Source organism: Oryzias latipes, chromosome 12 (assembly GCF_002234675.1).
Source record: "Oryzias latipes chromosome 12, ASM223467v1".
NCBI classification, from domain to species: Eukaryota; Metazoa; Chordata; class Actinopteri; order Beloniformes; family Adrianichthyidae; genus Oryzias; species Oryzias latipes.
This window is the reverse complement of record NC_019870.2, coordinates 18,659,021-18,686,854: the sequence shown is the minus strand read 5'-3', so window position 1 is coordinate 18,686,854 and position 27,834 is coordinate 18,659,021. Positions and strand designations below refer to the sequence as shown.

At 39.3% G+C, this 27,834-nt stretch overlaps 1 protein-coding gene across 4 annotated transcripts in view; it reads left to right on the top strand.

Annotated features, from left to right (window-relative positions):
* Nucleotides 1–27,834, top strand: part of LOC101161568 (A-kinase anchor protein 2) — an 87,138-nt gene that overhangs the window by 28,433 nt on the left and 30,871 nt on the right. For 3 of the 4 annotated variants that reach the window (XM_011481945.3, XM_011481944.3, XM_004075004.4), the window contains exons 4-9: nt 3,781–3,902; nt 15,807–15,921; nt 16,207–16,228; nt 18,308–18,433; nt 19,478–20,305; nt 26,972–27,057. In XM_011481945.3, the coding sequence (XP_011480247.2) occupies nt 3,781–3,902; nt 15,807–15,921; nt 16,207–16,228; nt 18,308–18,433; nt 19,478–20,305; nt 26,972–27,057 (1,299 nt within the window). The remainder of the gene's footprint in view (nt 1–3,780; nt 3,903–15,806; nt 15,922–16,206; nt 16,229–18,307; nt 18,434–19,477; nt 20,306–26,971; nt 27,058–27,834) is intronic. The other variant, XM_011481946.3, reaches the window with a different exon arrangement.

Sequence of the window (27,834 nt, the reverse complement as noted above, 5' to 3'; positions counted from 1 at the left end):
AAGGATCCACTGGTAACACTTTATACATCAAGCTCACCAGTGCTTTGTGGGTAAAGTGGTAGAAAACTGCCAGCAGTGCTGTAGGATAGTCAGACTTGATAATCTCCTCTTTTTAGTTCATTATGTCATGAGAATTAAGCTACAACAACATTGCACCAAAGTTATTACATTCAAATGTAATATTTTAGCTCAATGTAGCCACTATGATCATTTGCTGCATGTTTTTTTAGCAGCTATGTGGCTTTTTATACTGCTTACTTTATGTAGAGCAAAGAAAATGTAAGATTCATCACTGTAGCTTATTTTGAAAGAGCTTTTGGAACAGTTTGTGGCAAAAACTTAACGGCATCAGTCATTTATTATTTTTTTTTTTTTTAGTTTTGTTACTTTGGAACTGGATTTGGAATAGATTTATTTCAAGCTATCAAACAAAAAACTAATAAGGAAGAAAAACAGACTAAAGATGATTTGATTGGAAAATAAAAAATTAAAAGGAAAAAAACATACCTATCCATATATATCCATCCACATATGCATGTAAATGTTGCCATTGTAATAGCTCTTAATCAAAATCAGACATATTTGTGCTTATATATACAATTGAACCCGTTGAATGTAACGTTTAGCAAAAAGATTTTAGTTAATTTCTTGAAAAGGAAGCGCATTTATGTAATCCCTCGCCTTATGGTCGTGTTATTGATTAATTGCTTCCTTTCTGTTACTTTTTAAACACATAAACAAATAAATAAATCTTCTTTTTATATTTTATAATATTCTTTTTGCAAACTGCAATGCTGATATGCAATAGGATGTAAATTGAGTAAAATCTCCAAAATGTTTGGTTATAATTACCGGTAGTCAATATCCAGTGTATATCAGTACAATCTGTTTGTACCTTAAATAGAAAATATAGAACATAATTATATAGGTGCTTTTATTACACTTTTATTTTGTTCCACATATATATATGTATTTTCTTTTGCTGTTTTTCTCCTTTTCTGGTTCCAACCTGTTTTACTGTATAGAAGCAGATTGTCATTTTTGGGTTATTGTCACATCTTTGACAACTACATGGAAATGTCCAGTTTTTTTTAAGCATATTGAGGTGTTTACTGCATATTGAAGAACAAAATAGGCAGGTTTCAGAAGTCTGAGTACACAAATCTTTGTGATACTTGGCGCCAGAGAGCTGTGTGAAAGCAAACATTGGCTCTTGCAAACCTCATGAGTTTGAAAGTGTGATGTTCAGGTTCAGCCTGACTGTGTGGGAGTGCAGCGCTTCAATGGGCACACAAACTAATTCAATGTGTGGTGGTGGCGTTTTTCTTGTGCCTCTCTGTCTTCAGAGGAACTGGTGTGAGCGCTGCAGCCAACAGCCACAGTGTGACGGTAAACAGCCAAAGGTTAGGCAAAGTGATGCCACTTCACAGTGTGTTGGCGACAAAGTCAGACTTTGATTACATCAACACAAATTTGGCACTTGTCTATTCAAGAAGCTAGAAATCCAATGTGGGCGAGAAGATTGCCATGTTTCCAAAACTTGTAACTTTAAATGCGTTTTATGACTGACTAAAGCTTTAGTTACATACACCCACTGATTTTTTGATTACTTTTTTAACCAAGGCCAAACACAGAGGATGAGCCTATGAGAGACAGGAAATAGAGATACAAATACTGTGTAGTATCTCTGCTGTTTGTCTGATATCTCTATAGTCAATCCCCCAGGAGGAAACACCCTGTTTTTTTCCCCCTTGCTCTTATTCTGAGACAGCTCCACCTCTGAGAGGAATAACTGCAAACCAGAACAACATCTGTCTCTTAATAATGCAGAAAAATGGTCAAACCTTCACCACGTTCTGAAGTCAAATCTGAGAAATCTGCGGGGAAAACCAAATACATCCTTTGGGTGAATCACAAAAAAACATTCGTCTTTAATTATTTAAAAAAAAAAAAACTAAGGAAAACCCTTTTTTTTCTTGTGAATATACTTCTTTGGAGGTTGTGTTTCTGCAAAATATTTTATCAACAACAGACCGATTTACTGCAGTGATTGCTTCAACACTAAGGGACCTTCTGGGACAGACAATAAGAGCTGTTTCCAGTTAATAGCCGTTGAGTTCTCTTTGTGTTTTTAAACCGCTTGTGTGTGAAAGAACTTCCACTTGTTTGTTCTGGCGGTGCAAGGCAAACACACACATACACACACACACAGCAAAACAGAAATTTGTTATGCTCCACTGCCAGTTAATAACTTCTAGAAACAGAGAAACCCAAAGGGGAGCGTTTGGAGGAGTGCAGCGGTGCTGCTGTGTGTTTGCACAAAGCGAGCATGCTCACTCAGGGCTCCTCAATTATTGCCTGCTGAGACGGCAGATAATACTGATGATAAAACAAAGCGGAAGCTGACTGAGTTTGATCAATCGGGTCAAGACGGACAGCCTGGAAACATCAACGCTCCCTTCATACAAAATAAAAGTTTGAAGTTAGACCAACATCACCAAGCTGGGAGTCGTTCTGAAGATCACAGGAAAACATCAGCAGCCATTTAAAATAAAAATAATCTGATAGATTATGACTCATTCATTAACCCTTCATTAAAGAGGAGAAAACCTATTAAGTCTGTTTAAATAATGCTAGGTGATACAAAAAGGATCAAGAAAAAAGTCTTTTCAGCTTGTTTTGGTTTCAGCTGGATTTCTTTTGTTGAAGGGAAAAACAATAATGACGCATTTAAATTAAAGTCCCAATAGTTTGTAGTTGACCCATCCCCTGGGGGAGCAGTAAACTCTAGACACAGCCACACCTGGGAACCATATGGTGCTTTAACCCGTCAATTCAACCTGCTGAGTGTCAAGATAGGAGGCATGGGGTCCCATTTTTAGAGTCTTTGGTATTCGTCAACCATGGATTTAAGCCCACAACCTGCCAGTTTCAGGGTGGGAGTGAACCCTGGCATGGTTCAGTGGCTGTGTGAATGTAAACAGACTGTCAAGTGGACTCTCAAGTATTGCGATAAGAGGAAGCAAATTAGCCCACGACATTCATCCAAAGAGGTGCAAAACAAGAAAGAATCCTCTCTTCAAAATGACCTAGATTTGTAGAATGATTTTAAATCCGTAACCCTTGTGCTATCCCAGGCACTTTAACATTGGGAGTTGGGTCATCTAGACCCACTAGACAGTGCGCTGAACCTTTTTTCTTCAAAGATTTGTGAACTTCACTGGTGTCCATGGATTACATGAAATCTTTCCACCTTTATCCACCTTTGTCATGGTAGGGAGAACACGTCAATGCAAGGGTGGGGTCTTCTAAGATAGCACAAGGGTTAAAGGGAAAATACTTAAATAATCTACAAGTTTTCCTTTTTGGCTCCATGTTGGAAAGCTTTAAAACATTATTGTAAAGTAAAGTAAAGTAGATTGTTGAATGACTTACACTGGAGTATCGTGTTGGACATTTAGCTAGCTCCATTGTTAGAAAGTATTGTGCCTCAAACAATTGCTGGTGTATCATAGGTTTTTCCTTTGTGATAAAGTGCTGCACACCTCACAGAGATCCGATTCCCTGCAGGAACACCTGTGGTGTTCTTGCAATGCAGGTGATTTCACAGAAGTATTTACACATTTTTTAGAAATATTTTCCACCTTCTTATAAATACCATTTCTTAATATCAAATTTAACTTTTTCTCTTAACATGTGATGTAGCTTCATTCCTGAGTATATACTTTAGAATAAAAATCCACCTACAAGCACTTCACAAGTTTCTGTTCTCGCCCTCAGTCCAAAGCCATGCGCGATCGATGGCTCCTCCAGGGAATGGGACCAGAAGAAGAGGAGTCTCGACGGAAACAGCTGGAGCTGGATGAAGAGCAAGGAAGGAGACTGGAACACATGATACACAGGTACTACACTTTGCACTACGATTTCAGTTTAAACTTGGACAGTTTTTGCTGATGTTTATGCACCACTGATAAACCAGTTGGTCAAAGGATACAGAAAAGCACATTAACATTTTAGTCTGTCAGACTGAAGGATTTGATTCTACGCCAACCTGAGAACAAGTGATTCAAGATATTAGTTTCTGTCTATACCGAAGCGCTGACTGAAAGGTGATGAGGGTAAAAAAAATGCCTTGCTATATGTTCCAGTCTAATGGGGCCTGAGCAACTAAGATCATATAGAAAAGGGTACAAAACTGTGTGCACATGCAAATGCTTTGAAAGTGATTTTTAATTAGGATTTGTGGGTGATTCACAAAAACAGACAGGAGGTGCAAACCACAGGATTTAAAGAAAGAGTTAGTGTGTACTGTGGCTTGCTCTTGTTAAATCAGTGTAACGGAGAATGAGTGTAGCGAATGAAGCAATGATGGAACAAGCGAAACGGCCATGTTTTCATCTTTAATTAAGGCTCAGAACAGGGCTTTAATTTTCTGAGGCTAAACTGTGGGGTTTTTTTGCAGCTCTGAACATTTTAGCTTTGAAACACCAAAGGATTTAGCGTAACTGAGAGACAGATATAACAAAGAGAAAAAAAGATGAGCGGGATAAAAGGGAACATGAGGGCTGGAGACAAAAGATATAAAGTGGAAGATGAGAGTGAAGTATGGGTAAAGAAGAGTGTAAGTGTCAGAGGAAGTGAGGAAGATAAAGAGAGGGATCCAAAAGGGAGAGTGATGTGTTTGTGCGCGCGCTTTCCTTGTTTTTGTCTCCAGGAGGAGCTTCCGGATTCAAAGATAGCTGTGAGACAGTCACTGCTCTGTGAGGCTGATGCATGAGATCATGCTATGAATAAAGTACAACTAGCTCACCAGCTATTGTTATGCAGGGTGGGACATTCGGGACTGAGCTGCTCTGTCTTCTGCGGGAAAAAAGAGACAAGCAGATTTACAGGAGTACCCTGAAGGCATCAGAGAGTTCTAAAAGAAAAACATTGCCCAAACATCTTTTTTTTTTGCCAAAATGACTCAAAACTGTCAGGAATTTTAGAACTTTTGTTTCATAAGACGAGAACAAAGACAGGGGTCTCAAAAGTACCCGGCACCCGGTGAAAATTCACCACCTCTGAGTGAAGTATTCCATGGCTACTTTTCCATGACGAACAAAAGTTTCATTTAGTACTTTGCAGCAAATAATCCATTTATCGAGCAGATCAGGCATGTGATGTGCCTTCAAGAAACATGCTAAACAGGCATTCTTATTGTGCTTTTAGCATACAGTGTTGACACTGGACTGTCACTATCCGATACTAGTGCACGCTTGGTGTGAAGTGTCAAAGCCTTCAATGGCCGTAATTTTGTATGTAGGCCCAAAAACGGACTTGAAAACTTGCATCGTGACGCATAAACCGGAGAGTTTTATATGTGGAACCCCGAAACGTGCATTTACAGGTGTTTCCATGGGCTTTTATTGGAAGGGGTCACTTGAACGTGCGTTTCCAAGCCCGGAGTGGACGTAGCATCATTGAAAGCGTTCGCTTAAACACATATTTCACGGGCCCGGTCTGAACGTAGCATCGGTAAAAGCGGTTGCTTGAACGCACATTCCTGAGCCTTTGCGAATGTAGCATCATTAAACGTGGACACTGGAACACACCTTTCAGAGCCCGGTGTGAACATACTTAGCATGTTTAGTTCTGGTCACTAAAAAAATAGAAGCTCAATGTGAACGTAACATCGTGATTGGTCGCTTGAATGCACGTGTAGACGTAGCATCGTTAAAAACCTTCTCCTCAGTAGCCTCCAATTCTGAAAACTTTTGAGACCCGTGCAAAAGTGGAATGCCCATAACATATGAAATATCCACAAAAACATTTAAAGCGCTAACAGGAAGAATGCTGACAAATGCATCGTTTCATAGTTTATGAGTGATGAAGATGAGAGCATGCTCAGATGGGGTTTACATCGGTCAGCCAGGCTCTGGCTCCACATCCTCATCCTTCATGCTGCATGAAAGGGAGGCTGTTAGCTGCTGCAGGTTATGAAGGGACGCTGGGATAACATTTACTTTGCTCCAAAACAGAACAGCAGTGAATGCTCAAACGACAGCATTGTGGGAGGGAGTACAGTCATGATTGTGTGGCTGTTCTGTGTGAATTACTTCATTCAGCTGCTGCTCAAAATAGCCAATACAGCCTTTCAAATGAAAAACATATGGCAGTTTGGGGTTTTAATTACTAGATAAGCAATTAAAGTGTTAACAGCGCTCCACTTTAGTGTGTCTTTGCTTGTGTTTTTGCTTTTTTATTAAAGCATTAGGGTTGGGTTCATGTGCTGTGTGGGCGGACAAAGCTGGCAGCAGAGGGCCAAAAGAGTTAAAGATTGCAGTCAGGATTCTGCAAAAAGAGGGACTACAAGTTTACAGCAAATTCTTTTAAGATGGAGAAACAAACCCAAAAAAGTTGACGTCAAAGAAGGTTTTGGCCAAAACGTTTGTGCACTTACTTTATGTTTTTCATCTGTTGAATTTTGGCAAAGACTTAAAAAACATACAATTTCTCCAGTGCAGTTTCAACAGTAAATGGATGAAACAAAAATATGAAGTTCAGGACGAAAACAAACAGATTCCCCTCCATGTTAGCTTTGGACTCCATCCGCTGATCACGTCATCAACGTGTCACGAGCCAAAGCTGAGGTCCTGATTGGTTGACATGATATTTGAACTCACATGGCACAGCCAAATATTTACTGCGTGTCAGAATTTTCACCACGCTGTATTGTTGTGTCACTCAAAACGTGCTGTCACCAGACCGCCATTCCGGATGCTTAAATTGCGCTTCAGCACCTTTGATGTCTGTGGATTCATTTAGCATTGAAACTGGACGCCCCTGACATGCAAAGTGTTCAGTTTAAAGGCAGTTTTGACCCACGCTGCTAGTAAAGGAGTGTTTGCCTCTGCAAAGATTGGAAATTTGATACAATCATCTCCCTGGACAACAGAAAACATGAGTAACTTCATGTGTTTGTATGTGCATTTCAGTTAAAAGAAGGCCAATATTTACACTCTGTGGAACACTATCCCAGAATATCTTGGGGTCAGGGCAACTGGAGTCTTTCCACTATTGATAGGAACAGGGGGGAACAGTTTAGCAGTTTAAGTACCCTTAGATAAATGTGCTTTTCACAGTGAAAAAGTACAAAGAGAAGGGATTAAATCATATATAATACCTACATTTTCACGTATTCACCTCAATGATTTAAGAAAAAGACCCCACGTTCTTGTAACTAAAAGAACAGAAGCTCAAAATGCCTCATTTGACCTCAGTGCCCCGCTTTAACGACAGAGAGTGACAAAGACAAAGCAGATGTTCAGCTGTGGAGCCTCTTGTAACCTCGTAACAGAGGAAAGAGAAAAAACATCTGGAAAGTCATCGGAGAACAAACCTTCATCTACGGAGCTTTAAAGAGACTCCAGAAGAAAGACAGAACAAGGATCCCCCTTCAGAATATCACAAACCTAATAAAAGCACATCGGAAAACAAAATGATAGAAACAAAAAACATAACACAAAGGCATCCAGACAACAGCAGTAGCCTTGTATGGGGTTGTAGGCCCTGCCTGCTGATACCCATAAGCAAAAAAATCCCATAAAAAGACAGAGCTATCTTTGTGCTGCCTGTTTCCCACCAATACCTGCAGTCAGTGAGACTGAAGGGAAGAAACAGAGACAGTTTGTGCAGAACCCCCTCCTGCACGGAATAAAGTTGAAAAAACCAATGTGGTTGAACGACAGAGAAAAACTTTACAGGGTGAGAGAACATAAAAAGTGTAGACATAATGGGTGGTTTTTACAGATGTCTCCATCATTACGGAAAAAGACTCCCTGACCCCCACATATGCTCTCTTTTGGACCCATGCTCGGTTCCAGATGCACATGGCTTTTGGGTTTCTACATCTGCATTCCTTTTTATACATGGATCGGTACTTTACTTGTATGCAGGTCTGAATATTTCATAAATCTACTGAGAATTTTATCGGTTAGTTATAAATCAGTGTTTACATAACTTTTTCTTGTTGAATTCATTCTGGGTTTACCACCATTCCTCTATTATATTGAATCTTATCTTGGTCGGTGATGAATAAATGACCTATTTGTTAAAGCACGATGCATTCTGGATCGCCGTCCTCCTTCTGCTGAATGAATCACTGATTGTATTGTTCTGGTTGTTTAGAAATAGGATTCTTGAAGTGAAGCTTACCCCATCCAGACCACAAGAATGGGGAGTAGGGGGGCAAATAACTTTGGAATGGTGGCAAATGAGAACAGCAGAGTGGAAGGCATTTACAAATCAAAGGATCAGAAATAGGTTTTATTCATTAAAATTTCAGTAATAACCCAGTACTATTAAAAAACACAGCAGCTCTTTTAGCTGATGTGCTATTACTAATGATCACAATATTGAAGCGAAAATTGAGAGGTGCAAGTGGGGGGGTAAAGCTTTTTGCTGAGGGGGCAGCAGCCCTCCTTGTTCACCCCCTAGCTCCACCCCTGACTTACAGTTCAGCATCAGAAGTGACACAATTTATTTCAGATGTAAATATAGCCAAAGTTAGACTCAACAAAAATGTCTCTGAATAGATCAAAAATAAGCATGATGGATGGATTCATCACCTCTACATGTTTTTGTCCGAGTTTGTGTTGTTACCAGAAACTTTCTGAAATGAACATATAATATCAGCCCTTCAATGCATCTTAACCTTCATATTTGAGCTAACTCTCCACATATGTAGTCACAGCTGAATTAACTACTGTGGTAATATGACCCAAAGTGTGATGTCCACGCATGTGGATGCCAGGTCTTAAGACATTAAATATGAAGGACATCATAAGAAAACATAAAATAAATTAAGCTATGACCCATGTTTAAGAACATTTAAAAAAATCCTCTTTATTTAGATTAATCAGAAAGTATTTCCAGTTTCTTCTCATAATATTTGCATAGACAGAAAAAGATATTGGCTTAAACTTGAACTTTTTTAGTACATTTAATTGCAGACAAAGAAAGAACATAAAAAACTGTTTAATCTAAAAGCCTGAACTGAAGATCCTAAAAAAAAGAATGTCAAACGTGATGCTGTGTTTGTGATCTGCTGACCTCCAGAGCCTGTTTGGGATCTGGAAGACAGATTAAAACTCAAACTCATGACAGAAACTGGAAAAATCTGTGAGCCAACATTTTTTGCTTTTGCCCATTTGCCATACTTCAGCACTTCTGTTAAAAGATGGCCTCTACAGTTCACATGGGTACTCCACTCTCATCTTTGTTGTATGTTTTGACTTGGACAGTTTAATGTCAGAGGAACAATAAAATCTTGAACAAAATCTTGTTTTTTCAGTCCATTGTTACGTCACGTTTTCCCTTTTTATTTTGGAAACATGTAAAGGGTTGATAAACTGGGAAAAAGTGTATGTCTCAATAACAAGTAAAAAATGTGGAATATAAGATGTTTTTTCTTCTTCTTGTTTTCAGGGAAAAATAATCTGCCAATAGAACCACAAGAATTTGTCTTGGTGTTATTTTCTTAGAATAAGTTGTGTAATTTACTCTGATAATTGGAAATATTGTGTCTGAAAATAACTGTATTTAACTCAAACAATTAGTACCTGTGTGCACCTTTCCTCAAATATATATCCTATTTTAACAGCTAGAGCAATCCTCCTTTCTGCACCTTAATTATCTTGAAGGAGGAAATGAAAAACACATTTTAATATCAATTTCTCTTAGAAATTCAGTGTAAATAAGTCAAACAAAACTTTCCTTCATATATCAAGTTAATCTGTTTCTTGAAACAAAAATTTTTTGTAAACAGATTTTAAAATTTTAAAGCGTAAAAATACTATTAAGTCAAAAATTTCAAACATCTTCTGTTTGTGTCTATATGAGTATTTTTTACCATAAGTTGGCATTTAAAACAAACAACGTCAGTAGTTTCAGCTGAGCTGTTTGCATCAACAAAGCGTAATTTAGACCACAGATGAAGTCTGCATGATGAGCAAGTAGAAAAAAACTCACACACACAAACATGCTCCATGTCTGACCCCGTCTGACCCCCCCCCCCCCATTTGAAGCTGCAGGTCCATTTCGTCTGACCTCTCAGTCTGCTGTTGCGCTGCTTGAGAGCACACAAGTACAAACATGCACCTATCTATAAATCCGATGTTGTACCTGTGGATGTGGAAAACAGTTGCTTCCCACCCAGGTGACACAATGAAAACTGCTCCATGATTGGTTAACCCTTGTGCTATCCAAGGCTATTTAACAGTGGGAGTTGGGTCATCTAGACCCACTAGACAGTGCCCTGAACCTTTTTTCTTCAATGATTTGTGAACCTCACTGGTGTCCATGGATTACATGAAATCTTTCCACCTTTATCCACCTTTGTCATGGTAGGGAGAACACATCAATACAAGGGTGGGGTCATCTAAGATAGCACAAGGGTTAACTGGAGTCATTTCAGAATAAGGCTTGAATAAATGAGAACAAAAAGAGAATGGGGGCCTATAGCCTTTTATGTTTCTAATGCAAACATTAAAATAAAAAAATATATTTTCCGATCAAAATAATTAAAATGTTTTGTTTTGTAAGATATATGGACACATGTTGAAGCCTGATTAAAGGATCCCAAATTTTAAAAAACAAACAAACAATCAAACATGTTGTAAACAGACAAAAAAGGAAAGGCAGTGGTTAGGAATAACACAGCTTGATGCTTAAGTCAGGCTGGATCACTAGAGGGTGCCAGACACACGTTTATTTCGGTAAAGGCAGCTTCAAAACCTGTAGGTACAAACCTTTTAACCTGAAAACCCTGCAGTTCAAACTGAACTTCTGAGAGTTCTTTAAAATATTATTTTAATTGACTTAAAAACAATTACACTATGCTGCTATATTTTAATTTTCTACGTAAGGCTGAGATGATGTCCACTTTATTTATCTTGACACATGCATTTAAAATTTGCTGCCATAAAACATAATATATTTTATAAAGTTTTAACAAATATAAATAGAGAAGTGAGTAAAGTACATCTTCTTCCTCATCCCAGTTGCTTGGCTCTCCTGCAGCTAAGAGGAAGTCCCATTTCCTACCAGAAATGGGGGTGGGGTGAGGGAAATAGGGCTGGAAGAAGCAGTGAAGAATAGTCAGAGCAGTATCAGTGTTTCTGCTGTCGTAAGATAACAGCAGCAGCAGGGAAAGGTAAAAAAGAGGTGATGAAGGTCCTGCCATTCGTGACAAAAAACTGTCCAGTTTGTTTGTCAGAAGCCCAAAACATTGTTTGTGTGATTTCATGAATCAGAGCCAGAAAACAGGATAAAATAGAGCAGGGTCTTTGAGGATTTTATTGCTCACTTTTACTACCTTTTTTCAGCAGTGAGCTTTCAGACAGTTCACATCAAAAATATTACTAATATTAAGAAGACTTGTTTTTTTTATTTTTAACAACAATTATCATTTCATGACATTTTCACTTCTGTTCATTTGGGTGGAAGTTTTATTTACAAAGGGGCCAAAAAGCATTTTTTACGTCACCAATTCTGCAAGTTGTCCCATTTAACACTTGTGCTATCCTAGGCACTTTACCATTGGGAGTTGGGTCATCTAGACCCACTAGACAGTGCTCTGAACCTTTTTTCTTCAATGATTTGTGAACCTCACTGGTGTCCATGGATTACATGAAATCTTTCCACCTTTATCCACCTTTGTCATGGTAGGGAGAACACGTCAATGTGAGGGTGGGGTCATCTAAGATAGCACCAGGGTTACAAAGATGAGAGAGATCTGTAATGTTCATCATAGATACACTTCAACCTTGAGAGACAGAATTAAAAAAGAATTCATGAAATCACATTGTGTGACTTTTCTAAATTGCATAATGGATAAAAAAAATATTTATCTCCTACAAAATAGCTAGAATTCTGTCCCTCACAGACCTGTTTCTTCTTTAAGATTTTCTTCCATCTTCCACTGGTTCCCTGTGTTTTCAAATGTTTGAACTAGTTACCTTCATAAAAGACACCTGTCAACACCCTTAACCCTTGTGATATCCTAGGCACTTTAACATTTGGGAGTTGGGTCATCTAGACCCACTAGACAGTGCGCTGAACCTTTTTTCTTCAATGATTTGTGAACCTCACTGGTGTCCATGGATTACATGAAATCTTTCCACCTTTATCCACCTTTGTCATGGTAGGGAGAACATGTCAATGTAAGGGTGGGGTCATCTAAGATAGCACAAGGGTTAAACTCTCTCTCCACCATAGCCAAGGCAAAAGAAAGGTCCAAAGACACCAGGGACATGATTGTGGACCTGAGCTAGACTGGGATGAACCCATCAACGGCAAAACAAGCAACGTGATGAGCATAGATCAACTGTTGAGGCAACTATTAGAAAATGGGAAAATAAATGCAAGATCTCCACCTGGAGCTTCATGCAAGATCTCCCCTGAGTTCAAATGATCTTTAGAACAGCCCAGAACTACATGGAGGAACTTGTCAATGACCTCTAGAGAGCTGGGACCACTGCGACCAACCTTTGATACTATAGTTAGAGATTTTACTATTGTAACACACTATGTTGCCATGGATTCCAAACCTGCAGCAAAAATCCCCCTGCTTAAGTCAGCACGCCCCAGACCCAGTTACAGATTTCAAGAGACCATCTGGACGATCCAGAGGAGGATTGCCATCCCAAGAACACCAACTGTGAAGCATGAGGGTGGAAAAAACATGCATTATGGATGTTTTTCATCAGGACGACTAATCGATCAAGGAAACAGTGAAAACCTTCCATCAGTGAGAACTTTGAGAATGAAACATAGCTGGATCTTCTAGCATGATGATGAACACAAACACACCACCTGGGCAACAAAGGAGTGTTAACATAAAAAGAATTTCAAGGTTCTGGAGTGACCTAGCCAGTATTTAAACCACAGTTCAACAGGAAACAGCATCAAAATGGACGTTTACGTAGATGATTTTGCTGTACTAGACTGAATTAAAGTGCAAATCTTTTAAAATGTTTAGACCGTTTAAAAAAATTAGATTTGGCTTGATTATATATTTGCATTGTATTTCCTAATGTTTTGTAAATACAATAAACTGAAAGTAATGTCCTAGAGAATCTTAATCACAACTTGAGACCATGTTTTCTGTGCAGCAAGATTTTGGATTCACTGTTGTGTGCTACTGCATCTATTATCAAAGCTAATCTAAATTAAGAACATTGCTATTTTTATAAATAACTGAGTGAGCACTACCTCCAAACCACATCCTAAGATATGAAAATTTAGCAAACACCTTTAAAGGCAAGGTCACTGTCACATGTTTATTTTCTCCTCCTCAAAAGTGCATGTTTTTCAAGCACATTAAAGAATGCAAAAAAAATCATCATTCATGATCTATCCAATAATAGACAATAGGATTGATAACAATCTTCAGAATGGGCAGTGAGTGAACAATTGTTCTCCTTCAAATGACGATATTTGCTGGAGTTAACAATAGCAAGGACGAAGAGTTGCTTATAAATGCAAAAAGTTTTTAATAGAAAACAAAACCGAACCTCGATAGTAAAGACCCACTCCAATCATTTTTTGAGCTATTTTAAAAGCGTTCCCAGTGGTCCTTCAATTATAATTTTATGCCATTTTTAGCCAAAAATCTGTGTCGTTTTTTTAGGACAAAGTTTCTGCAGAGTGGCAGTAGTTCGTCAGTAATTTGGCACAAGGCAACCCCCCACCCCCCATTGCTGAGAACTCCATGTTTTCCATACGCTCCGCTAGCTTACAAATTTTAGGTAAAAAAAGAAAATAACGCTAACATCTACATGTCTCTTCTTGGAATTGCAACCTGCTTTAAGACATAGGTGTTGATTCTTCATCGTCTTTCTACTCCTCACACAAAGCTGAGCGGGTGCGGGGCGGGGGTGTAGCATAACACATAGCTTGTGCCCCCCCCCCCCCCTTTTGTTTTTCCTACATCACAAATACAGTCTTTCTAAACAGTATGTCTTTGTGTCCTGATTCACAATGGTTTGAATAAAGGAATACTCAGAAATGCAATTTAAAGCTTAATTCTTTTTTTCACGTGGCCTGCATCATTAGAAAATGCCACAACAACATGTTAAAAACACAGTTTTCACCTGTGTGGGTCTTTTAAGGTGACATTTTGAGCAACTGTGATTAAAGGCCCGTACACACTGGGACGAATATTCGCCAGGCGTTATTCGCCAGCGTTTTTAAACACGTTTTTTGTGTTCACACCCAGGCGATTTTCGCTGACGATGAGCCGAGTGAACATGCAATTTCATTCCCTGACATTAGATGGCGCTTAATGTAAACAGAAATACTCCTGTACACAAGGTGGCGCTGCGCAACTTTATGCTTCTTAAAGTCGCTTTTCAATCAGAAGAAGATAGCAAGTATTTACGCGCTTGTCAGAATCATACAAAGAAAACATGAATATTTCAAGCACCAGTTGCTCCAACTGGTATTTGGTTCGGGGATATTTTAGAATGTCCGTCATTATTTTTTCGCGGCAGTGTAGACGCTACTTGACGTCTATCTTCTTCGCTGGTATGTGTGCTCAGAATGGCAGTTTTGTGTTTGAGCGCCCCCAAGTTGTGTTTTACTGCAACTTCAGAAGCTCCAGACACGTGTGCAAAAGCGCCATTCTCATTGGTCGAATAGATTTCGACGCGACGCGTCAAAAAAAAAACGAACCCGAGGCGTTTTTTTGCGTCGGTGTGCACACTCTCATTGGTGCCCTTTGTTTAGTCACGAGGCGTTAAATGTCGGCGAAAATCGCGCGCGAAATTCGTCCCGGTGTGTACGGGCCTTAAATGTGATCCCTAATATTTTCACTACAATGATGTCAGGTGTGCATTATGTAGAAAGTGGTAATGTGCTTTTATTTTGTAGGATTTGTGTCATAACATTTTCGCTTTTTAATTGCTGAAATTAAGATGCCAACCTGTGAAATGGGACTGTTGCAGCAGCAATACAGGCTTTCGTTTGTAAAACAATCAGTGGACATTTACAAATCTACAATTAAACACAAACTAAAACATGTAAATAACGGGAAGCCAGCAAATATTTAAAAAAGCTAATTTGTCAAAGCACTGCATGTGCTCAACCCCGACAAAGATGTGTCTTTAGTCCTTACAGCTATCAGAGTTGGAAAAATAATAACGTCTGAGTCCACCACACCCACCCATGGCGGACAATACACCCTTAAACAATACAGACGTTTTGGTATCAGTGGAAGGACCACCTGTTGACTGCACGCGGCTACAAAATTAAAGAGCCCTTTTACCTCGACATGCTCACATGTCGTGGTGCACAAATTCCGAATGTCCCTAAAGACCCTTCCGAGGCAAGGAAACAAGCCCATGTCCTCCTCCCAGACTGCTTCCTGGTATTGTTGCTACATCCATCTCTTAAATGTCCACAATTACGGAGTGTTTGTTTGTGAGTTGAGCCTATTTCAGATGCAATTTGAGTTGAGGTGATGATGTTTTAGGATTGCCAGAGCTGCACGATCACAGCACGGTGATGGCAATGCAAAGCTGCTCTACATTCCTCTGCTTGGTGTTGAAAGCATGCTGAGATTTCACCAAAACATAAACCTTCAACTGCATTTTCTTCCCACTTTGATAAAACACATTTTTGACTTTTCCTCCATAATCAGGTTACACTAAAATCACAATTTGAGTGAAAGTTTGGTTTAATAGTCTATAAGAATAGTCCTGTGAAATATGCAAAGGAGAGTATTTTTCAACATTCCCTCGTTAAAGCTGTTTGCGTGTTTGCAGGCTGGAGTCAGAAATCGGTGCACTTGAGAGCGAAGAGTCTCAGATTTCAGCCAAAGAGCAAATTCTTCGGGAACGCTTAAAAGAGACAGAACGCTCCATAGAGGATCTGCAAAAGGTAATTTCAGACTCTACATTATTGCTTCATGATGTAGTCATTGTCCTGCAACACAAATGAAGTGATAATTGTATTAGTATTTGATTTAACTGGTTTGCAACATAAATAGCTTTATGTATTTTTTTAACTGCATCTGTTGGTCTAAATAAACCTAAAATGGTATAATCATTGACTGAATTCATAATTAAATGTAAGACGCACACATTAAAATTGATTTGTGCACAAATTGTTGATGCTTTACAATCATCAATCACTCTAAGACTATTTCCCATGTCGCTCTTTCAGAGTTTGCTGAGCAAGGATGACGGTATGTGCACAAGTATATGAACTCACATGTCAACACACCCCAACATGTCACATACTGTTAGTTTGCTGTATGTTCTTGGAGTCAGACTCTGACTCATAGTTTTTTCTGCATGCAAAACTGAGTGAGTATTGGAGTCATCCTAGTTCATGTTTTTCTTTTTTTCCTCAACCAATTGAGATTAGATTCAAACAGAACCAGACAGCAAAAAATGAAAACATCTAAAACAAAACCACTATATACAGTAGCTCTTTGTTATCATATAGTCCATCACAGGTAAACTCTACTACAACCAATTTTCACACATCAATGTGTTTTTTTTGTTTTGTTTTTTCATTTTTTTTTTTTTTTTTTTTCAAATACTTTGGAATGATGCTTACACTGTAAGATTTATTTACAGTGAAATGCTGCCCAAGAAAACCACACTGACATTTGCTCTTAAAGCTGTTTTTAAAGACCCACTATGATGAAAATCATCTTCCTGGCATTTTTTTTACATGTCCTTGTGGCCTTTTCTCATGATGGATGACTTATATAAAGAAAATTAATCTCAAATTTTAATTTCCTATTTTTCTTTTATTCTAATCGTTGTGAATCAACACAGATGCAAAACTGCCATTGGAGAACGTTTGTAAGTGTGTCGTATAAATCACTACGACAAGCCACAAGCTCCTTGTTTCTGCAGAAACTATGTCCTAGAAAATTACACAGGTTTTTTTATATTTTGGTAGAAAAAAAAATCGCTTAATTTGAATTAAAAGACACTTGGAACACTTTCAAAATAGATCAAAAGATAATCGCAGTGGGACTTTAATGGAGCGTTACACACAAAACTTTCACTTTTTTAGTTTTGTCTGCAAATAATAAACTGCATCCACTGCCATCATGTATAAAAATACAATCTGCCAGAAACAAATTTCTATGGTTGTTGTGATATATTTAAGAAGTCTTTAAGTTGATCCCTTTAAACAGCACAGTATTTTTTTTTTCCAGATGTATGCCCCAGCTCATTTTTAGGGAGTCAGGGAAAACAGATGTTGCAAAATCATCCTCAGAAATTCGGAAAACTCTAAGTTTAGTCTTTGTCCATTATTTCTATAAATGTGTAACATTACATCAATATGTGAATAGTAAGAAACATGAAATTGTTGTCAGGTCTTCACTGATATTTAGTTGGAGCCGATGGGTTTTTATTTCAAACTCCAGAACAAACAGATCAACACCTTTTTTAGCGTCACTGCTTACTCCAGTCTTAAATATTGTCAGAGAGGCACCAGAAGAAATCCTATGAGTGTTGCAGAAACATTACTAGCTTTAGCAATTACTAAAGAACATTTGATCACTTGGGAAAAGTCTCCAAACCCACCCCTAAAATATGAGTGTGCATGCATGTCAGTAGACATGTGTCTGAGTCTGAATAATAGTCTCGCTGAGGCAGGAGAGACACACGCCAGAGTCCCCCCTTGAACCCCGAAACGCACAAGCAGACACTCTTGCACAGACACAGCTCAACTATATGTGTATGTGAATCCACAGTAACTCTCAGTGGGACAAAAATGCACCCACACACACACACACACAGCTCAGCAAGACTATTGAAGCTCACACACACAAGGCCATGACTCTGCAGCCTGCAGTCTCTGGCTTTATCCCCCGCTATTCACCACCAAGCCCTGTAAGCCCCCAATGCTTTGTTCTTGCCCTTACAGGCGTGCACACACACCTACACACTTACTGTCAAACACATGGAGCAAAGCAAACACACAAACATTTACAAACTATGCTGTCTAAGCACTGAACCTCAGGGGCACTAGTGTTGCCGTGGATACAGAAAATGGAGGAGAGTTAGAGGTGTGTGTGTTTGTGGACGAGGCTGGACAGGGTCATTTAGGGGTGTGGTTAGTTTCCTCGTTGGGAGGACAGGCTGCATGCGTGTACTTTTTTTGTGTTGCATCACATCACTAGGGTGTGTCTGTGTGTGCATGGAGCGTTGATGAGTGTGTGTATAGGTACGTGGATAAAGTTGGAGTCTGTATGTGTGGGTCCATGTGTCATTTCCCCTCCTGTGCTCTTGTCCACTAGATGCGACCGGCCGCATGTCCGCACTCCTTTCGGACTGCATGGAGCCCGATCCGAACCACCTAATCCTAGCTGCACAGCCCTGTGGTGGCCCTCCTGCCTCCGTAGATCACGCTGCACCAAGACCAGGTAAGACTGGATAATAGGATATATAAGGACATTTCATCCTTTTTAAGGGATAAAGACGTTCAAAACAGACATCCTTCTAGCAACCCAAGTTTGCAGGGTTTTGGTTCGAAGCATCCTGCATACTTAAGCTTTCCTTAGGTCATGGGTGTTTTCATAAGATTTGTGATACAGAATTACATGACATTTTCAGACCTTATATCCGTTTTAACATCTTCTAGACATACAGGGGGCTTTTTTGTTAAGGCTTTTAATGGCAGTTGGTGTACTACGCAGAGACTACGATTTATTTCATGTTTAAAATGTTATTTTGCCTTTAGAAGACACTTCCAACTTCTATATGTAATGGAATGAAGTTGGTGTGCAGCAAGTTGGAACAATGATAATGAGCGATCAAGATGGCGCTTCTCCATTGTTGTTTGTAAATGAGTTTTTCTGCACAGCTTGGGTTGTGTTTAATCAAATGTCAAGTGTAAAGAAAATAATAAGGATGGATTATAACGTTTAATCTCTTCTAATCAGTTGTACTAAACATTTACTGCTATCAGATGAATCATTTAACACTGGCGTTGTCGCCAGCGACACCCAACTAACAAACACTTTTTGATGTAACCATTCGACTGTTTATGAACGTATCAACATAAATCATCTGATTCTGACTGAGAGGAAAAACAACTCTTCATATCGGCTTTGCGACTTTACGAACGTGTAGTTTGCATTATGATGCAAAGCTGATGTTCTCAACAACGGAATCAGCTGATTTATGTTGATTGCATAAGCACATCTCTGCTGTGAAGGCTGTTTTTCTCCGCTTCAGAATCTTCTAGAATTACATTGCTTCAACAGTTGAAGAGTTACAGTAGTCGCAAGAATGTAAACACTGGAGCTAAAGTTCTGGTGTTAAAGGGTTAGGTATCACTTTTAACATACCACTATGTTCTCGTCCTCACGCTTCGCTTTCACCTTTTCCTCCCATCACCTCCCTCCCACCCCAACCCTTCACTCTTCCCTAAAACCTCACCCCCTTCCCCCATCTTCCCTTAACAGCGATGTTCGCCATGGAGATCAACGTGCAGCATGACCCTCGGACCGGCGAGCAGCGCATCCTGTCGGCCAACCGTGTGAACCCGTTGGATGCAGCTCAGCGTGGAGTCAAAGTCTACGACGACGGACGAAAAGTGGTTTATGAGGTCATGTCATCTGGCGGAGTGTCCACCACTACAGTGGAGAATGGATGGAGCTCCGCACAAGTTGATGAGCTGGTCCAACAAGCTGTCCGGCCCGTGGTACAAGGAGGGGATTTTGGGAAAGGTCATGTGAGAGTGACCCCAGCTGCACCAGAGGCTTATGTTTCCCCAGCCGATGTTGACGATCTGTCCCCACCCTCCTGCGCTCCACCCTCTATTCCTTCTAGCCCACCGGCACAGGTAACGCTGCAGAGGGAAACCCGGCTGGGCATGATTCCCCCTTCTGCTCCCATCATAACCCAACCAGGTCGTTCAGCCCAGTCGGGCAATGAAGCCAACTGTCCGCCCCAAGCCAGCATGGAGCACCCAGTCACTATGGTGTTTCTGGGCTACCATGACGTTGAGGACATGAGTGAGAGCAGACGCCTGCTCGGCTTCGACGGCACTGTGAAGGCTGAGGTCGTCCTCATAGATGAAGACGACGAGAAATCCCTGAGGGAGAAGACGGTCACCGACATCTCTGTCATCGACGGCACCGCCGCTGACCTAGTGTCCGGGCGGCCCGCCACGTCGGAAGCCATCAGTACGGAACTGTCATCTGACGGCCGTGAGCAGGACAGCGGGTCCTCACCCCCTGCAAACCCTGACGCCCACACGGCTCCTCCACCTGGCCTCACCCCCGCCACAGGTACAGACAAGAGGAAACGCTGCCAGTGCTGCATCCTTATGTGACTGAATCTTCTTCCTCTTGCACTCTTTAATTTTACCCTCTTCTCCTCTGTCTTTGGATGATTACTAACAGAAGCCTTCCTACCCTGGACTCTATAAACAGCCAGCACACACACAAACATCCACTCTTGTCTGACGTATTCCTCAATCACGTCATTACCTCTGTGCTCTTGTAACTGTTGTTGTCAACATGGAGGCTCTGCTGTTGATCCCAACAGTGTTTTTACTGTTTCTCCATCACTGAAACATTTTCCTACAACTACTATTTTAAGTTGACAAACAGCTTAAACTACGAAGTTCCAGAGGTTTTACGGACAATCACTTTCCCTGCCGTGCTCTCGTGTATTGCTCTGTCAGATGTTCTCCTTCGATTAGCCAATTTTTGAGAATATCCAGTCTTTTTTGTTTTCAAATCATCGCCTTGGGGTCCTGCTGTCACCACATGTGCACACTAAACCAACCACAAATGCAATGTATGAACTCAACCAACCCATTCCGCGCCTTCTACAGACTCTCTCTGATGAAGGCGACGGGGTGGTGACTTGTTGCCTTGGTTTCTTTATATGTGCCTGTTCATTTTATCCCACTAATAGACCTAACAAATTCTGGAGATAATAAGAGCTTTCCACTAGACTTTTATTTCAGTTTGCTGTTGTTATTGGGGATTATCCTTTGTTGGAAAACTCACATGACCACTGACTTGTTGGGATGGTTGTTTCCTTGGGGAACTGAGTTTGAACGTTATGTAAGCATTCTCCCACTCTCTTGTGTGTCTCTCTTCCTTTAAATCCAGCTATTCCACAGCTGAGGTAATTTCCTCCTATTCCAGTACTTCCTATCTCAGCAGCCAATAGTGAGCCATGGATCAATCCTTGGCAGCCGCTACCATTTACAAAGCCAACTTTCCAGTGTGTCTACTACTTTAGAGTGCAGGATGCAAATGGCAGCTTAACAAAGATACTTTGCCAGCAAGGGAACAGATATTTCCACCATCCTAAACAATATTGTTGTTACTCAAAGCCTGGGCACAAGGGTGGATGTTTTATTCTGAAAAAAACTGCTCCTAACTTGCTAAAATACAGTTTAAAAATCCGCTTTTAGTCCTTTAGGTTTGCTTTTTTGACTACTAAAAAAACATATAACACTGCCAGCTGATGCTAGGGTTTAGGCTTGACATCACAAGGGTGCTAGAAATAATCTAAAGTCTGGATATTGTATATATTTCACAAAACCTGGCTGGTTTTTAGGGAATCTGTAGTGTTCCCACACAGACTTTGCCTCCTTTTACAACTCATTTTTGAATGAAGGCCATTGAGATCCAATAAAATATAGATTTTGTGGCAACACAAATGCATGCATTGTTTTGATACAGTTAAATAAAGTTCTGAATAAAGTCCTTGCACACAAAAGGAAAAGTCTCCTCAGGTCATGCAGTCTTTTAGCACTTCTAGCACCAGGAGAAAAATGACCCTCCTACATCAGGAATACAATTAACTACAAGAGGACACTCCGGACCTAAATGGTAGAAATAGGGGGAGATAGACACCCTATAAAAGCCTGTAAAGGATTTTCTACTTTTCTGTGTTATCCAGTTTTTAATTCACTATAGAAATTAGCTGCACTACTTTACTTATCCAGTGTGTCAACTAATGAGCACAACACACAAGGTTGTACAACCCTGGTCCTCGACATCTACCACCCTGTCATCCCTACCATAGTTCCTGGTGATTATGAAGATCAAGGGATTGCAGGTTTCCACTGCTCAACATCGGACTTGAAATAAATCAGCAAAAGGTAGAAAAAAAAAGAGAATAGATCTCAAAAACCATGGTTGAACAGCCCTGTTATCTATACTTGGTGCAGGCTAAGATGGTGATGGACAAACAACCATCTATCCATTTACTAAATCCGCTTGATCCTCTTTTGAGTTGCTTTAAACTATCCCATCCACTGTGTGTTGGACAGTTCACCAGTTTGTCACAGGGCATGGACAAACATAATGACAGAAAATAAGCAACCATTTATTAGTTTAAAAACCATTCTGTCACTGCGGAGTTGGTCTTTAAACCGGCCTTGAAAATGCAAGTTCAAGCAACCACTTTCAATGAAAAGTTTACATAAATGCACGCATATGGGTGTTAGGAGCTTCCGCGTTTGAAACTCTTGAAACATATTGCTACTCAAGTTTTTATGAATTATGTGACACCAAGTCTTTCATATATCAGAATAGAGCTGTGGAAGAAAAAGCCTGGAGCAAGATGCACCGCTTTGACATTTCGCACCAAGCCTCTTCAAACTAGTGTCGGGTAGTGACAGTTCTAATCGCGCGTCAAATGCCTGGTGTGATTGTAGCATTAGAATGAGTGCCATCACTGCTGTCAGTTAATTAAGCTCAGGCTGTTTCATCGCTCATCAAACAGAAACAGCAGGATCTGGCTTCCTGTGTAGATAAAAACATGTAAATATAATCTATATTCTGAACAACCATAATTTTATTTTCCACACTTGTATAGAGATATAGAGTAAAATCACATCCTTAATGTTATATAAATGATCTACTATGCCAGTTAGTGACTTACTGAGAACAGAAATAAGAGCTTTGTACACTTTCATTCTCACTGCTTTGCTGAATGACTTCACTTTTAGCCTCACTGAGCTTTACTCTCTTTTCTCCCTCCTTGATGCCAGAGGTGCAACACAGAACTACTCTCTTGTATCTGCAGCCAAAAGACTGTGAGACCAACAATGACTTTTTTCTGATTGAGTGTTCCAGGCTGGAGAAATCACATATTCACCGAATAGTTGTATGTTTCTGAAGACTTTGCAGACGGGCATACTTTAGGAAGTGCCATTCTAACTAACATACAGTCTATGATGCAAACACAACAGGCAACAAAGCAAGAAAACACAGAGTGACATCTCAAACAAAGAAATGATTGCAGGTTTAAAAACAGAACAATTATAAGAAGGGAACCTGAACAACCTAGTTTAGGAGTGTCCTTTATGTGTGTTATGCAAAGAATTGACCTACAGCCATGTTGGGTTTTGCCAGCCCCACTGCCAAGCCTGCAGTACTCCTCTGACCCTGCAGGGGTCTCTGTTTTCTTGTTTGCCTGCACTCATGTTTGGATGGACTGTTGAAACAAAAAAGGAGCAATTTCTATTGTTTACACCTCTTCCTGTACTTCATTCTCACTATCACGTGTGCCCCCCCTCTTTCTCTTTGCTTGGACATCTGTTACCTCCCTCTATCTTTGGTCAATAAAACTGAGTTTCTCCAGTGACCGCCTGCTGTCTCCTGCTTGTTGAATTTTTTTTTCCATCTGTCTCTAACATCCACTTTTTCACTGGCTGCTGACAACAAGATCACAGGCTGTCCCTACTGAACCCAGCTGACGTAAAAGCACTGCCACTAACAAAGCACGCTCTTTTCAGCAGTCAAATATGACGGCACTTCTGTGGGCAGAACCTCATTCATAAAAATCTGAGAAAAATCTGAAAGAAATGATGAATTCAAGAGAGATTTTAATTGCTTTTTTTTAACCGTTTATGTCAAAAATATTTATGAATTTGTAAAGAAAAAGGGTTACAATAATATCAAGTCTGCCTAAGAACATAAAAAAACAGTTGGATTTCCTGAAATCTCTTTTAGTAGTCTCCTTCCAAACTATTCAAACAAACCACAGTCAGCATTAAACATTAAAGACCAGGAGAACATATAAATATATTTTTTATTCTTTTATAGAATAAATAAATGAAAACAGTTTCTTTATAATATTTTGTTGTTATTGATTTAAAGTTTTTATTTAAAGTTTTCCTTGACAATATTAAAACATTACAATATAATAGCTGTGCTCCAAAGTTATCCAAGAGGAGAGATCCCTCTTTTTTTTTAAATAATTCTCTTTATGATAAAATTGGTGCAAGTAATGTTTTCCTTAAATTGGATTTAATTTTATAGTACAAACCATAACTGCAGTCTTATTTCTCTTTGGTATTTATTCAGCTCAAGGTTTTTTTCAACCCCATTGATGCCTATTGATGCAAATATGCATCAAAACACTTCCAAATGAATCCAGATTACCTTAATTTTACTTGAAAGCAAAGACACAATAGTTTTTTTTTCATAGCTGGAAATAATTTCAGGCGTCACTTGCGTTGACTGTATAAGAAAACTGGAATGAGCGAGTGTGACGTTGCCTATATAAAATAACTCAATTCAGTCGCCATTTTTCCACGATAAGGAAGCCCCCATTTGGAGCCAGACAACATTAGTAAGCAGTGATTGGTTCAAGTTGGTCTGAATCAATGTTTCTATGGCAGCTTCTGTCTCCAGTCAGGAGTGAGCTTGTTGGAACTCCACACCCCTACCACTGAAAACAGACGGGACAATCTGTCAAATGTTTCAACCGTTCAAGGTGGGGGACAGCAGGGACCACAGGCTTTCATTTACTGAATGGCCAGTTTACAACTGGAATAACTTGCAGTAAAAAAATATAAAAGAATTAGGATTAGCAAGAACATGTTTAAAAAAATAGCAAAGCAAGAATGGTTATTGTGACAAATATGACTGAGTAATAGCTGTTTATTTTTCAATAGAAGTCAATGGGATTTTTTTAATCTTGGAACCAGTAGGTACCTGTTTGGAATGTGCGGGGGGGGGGGGGGGGTCACTCAGTCCAGTTCTCTTATCGTCAGTGTTCAAGGGGGTGACTTATTGATAAGTGTGGTTTATGTAAAATGTTAACAAAACAGGAGAACTTGGAAATTCCTGCAACTTGTAGCATCTTTTTTTTCTAATAGTCCTCCTTCAATGCAGAAGTTCATTTTACGTTACAGACCTTACCGAAATATATAATGAATTTATGTTGCGCACATCTAGTATCTGGAAACAGTATTTAGACTACATGCACAAGCAGGAAGTATGTATGTGTGTGTGTGCGCTCCACAATAATAAAGACTAATCCAGTTATCCTCTGCTTGGAGGCTCAAACACAACCGTGACTGTGGATAATTACTGGACACTCCAGTTCAGTTACGCACAAAACAAGTTAATGACATTTGACCGTGAACATCCACTGGGAAAATGTATTTCTCATCTGCATTGATAATGGGCACATCTGAAAACTATCACTGCAAGGATGTCATCTCATGCATGTCACAAGTCACATCTCAAATCTGTAATGCGTAGCCACCACTATTGTTTCAAATGGGATTAGTCCACAATTTACACAACTGACAGTTTAATTTCACTTAAAAACCCTACAATTTCAGATTATTTTAAGAGTTTTAATAAAAAAAATAATACGTATTTACATAATATTTTAAATATATAAATTAATTATTTTTGGACATTTAAAAGCAAATCATAGTTGTATTTAAACTTTGATCTCTATTATTTCACCATTAAGGGCAGGGCATACTTTAGTGGTGGTGGATTATGGGTAGCTGTGGAATCAGTTGGAGAACTCTTTTCTTTTTGTAGTGTGGATGTTGCAGATTAGAAGAAGTTAAACCAGATTAACTCCTTGAGGTAAAAGTACATTACAAAGCATTCCAAAGTAGGACTAAGAAGACGGCGTCCTCTTAAGTCAAAGGATGTGTGGAGAGCGTTGTACTCACGCAGATTTGAATTCTGGGACGCACAAAGATAGACAGAGTTGAGATCCTTCACACTGACACTTACCTTCTGATGGTTTTTAAGCCTTTTAAAAGGTCAAGTGTGCATTGCATTAAACAAGAGAAGCTCATTTATCTATATATTTTTATTTAAATGTGATCAATAAAATGTTTTGGTTTAAACCTAAATCAAATACATATAGCCTGGTGTCAACTTCTTTTTGGTTTTATTGCCCAACTGTTTTGGGATTTATTTCTTTAATTGGCTGGTTTGGTTTTATATCGAGGTCATATTTATCCAAAATTGGAGAGTGTTTCTTTGATTTGTTAGTGGACTGAAAAAATATTCACTTCACTCATTTGAGACATCAAGAATCTTAAGGATGTCTTTAGAGATTACCTGTTTTCTGATGTATATCTATGGGTGACAACATAACATTAGTTTCATTGTAGTTTCACTGTATATGAGAACTGAACTGTGCTATCCCTCCCTCCTCGAGTTCCAAATAGAAAGTACCCAAGAAGCCAAAATCCTGTTGACTTCTATTGCAAAATAAACAGCTATTACTCAGTCATTCTAATTGTAGAACAGCCATTCTTGCTCTGATAACCTTTTTTTCTGCTACTCTGTAATGCCGTGTTTCAAATTATAAAATAACCAATCAGATCCCTTAATCAAAATATCTGGTCTCACATCAAACATTCACAGTGTTTGATAGTTCTAGGGTTTCAAGTTATAGGGGTGTGGACTTCCATCCAGCTCACTCCCGACTGGCAGGAGTGACTCAGACAGACTCGGACCAATCACAGCTTACTGACAATTTCTGGTACCAACGTGGCAGCGTCCATTTTACATAAAGATAGCGACTGAAAGCAAGTAATTTTCTATCTGGCGTCACACTCTTTGGTCCAGTCCTCAGATGAGTACAGCAGTGTCTGCACAGGTGCATTGACTTATGATATGATAAAACAAAGATTAAAGTTTCATTTACTTCTTTTATTGCAGGTGACAGCCAAACACGCAATGTCATGGTGTCAACATCAAATTGTTACCAAGCTCCTGATGCCTGCAGAGATCTTCTAACAACCATGGTAAGTTAAAAACCATGCAGAGTTAATGAGGGCGCCACTGTGATCGTATTATTTACAAGATTGTCGGAAAATACTAGCCGAATATCATTTTCAATATTCCATGCAAAAAGACCTGTTTTGAAGCAAACCACTAACTTTGTTCCAGGCATATAAGGGTCCCAGATTGATCTATTTTACAATAGAAGATATTTTTTTCTGGGCTTTAATTTAGATTCAGAAAAGAAAAGTAAATCAATTTAGACAAAATATCAAAGCTAACATTGTAAGACCTGACACTCAGGTGCCTGGACATCATATGTTGGGTTATATTACCACAGTTGATTATGCTTAACTGTGACTAATTGTGTAGAGGGTTAACTCAAAACAAGCTTGGATTTTAAGAAGTGACTGAGACAAAAATGCAAACCAATTCTATTAATTTTGATATATGCAACTGTATTACGTGTGAGAATACTTACGCTTATGATCAGTGCTCTGTTTTGGTTCATACATGGTGTCAAGAAAAAAGTGGTGGAGGATTCTCATGCAAGAGACAGACTTGTGGAAGACACAACGTAGTTGAAAATAAGTAAGGTTAAAACCTGAACTGTCAAAAAGACTGATTTACTTAATGGATATTGGGTGGGAAGCTCTGAAAAAACAACACAAACGAACATAATGTTAGGTGAACTCAATTTGTCTTAAAAACAGAGAGTACATAAAAAGGTAAGATAACGGAAGGGGGTAATCTGGACTAAAAGGAGTTAAAATTCTGGATTCTGCACGTTCATTGAAATT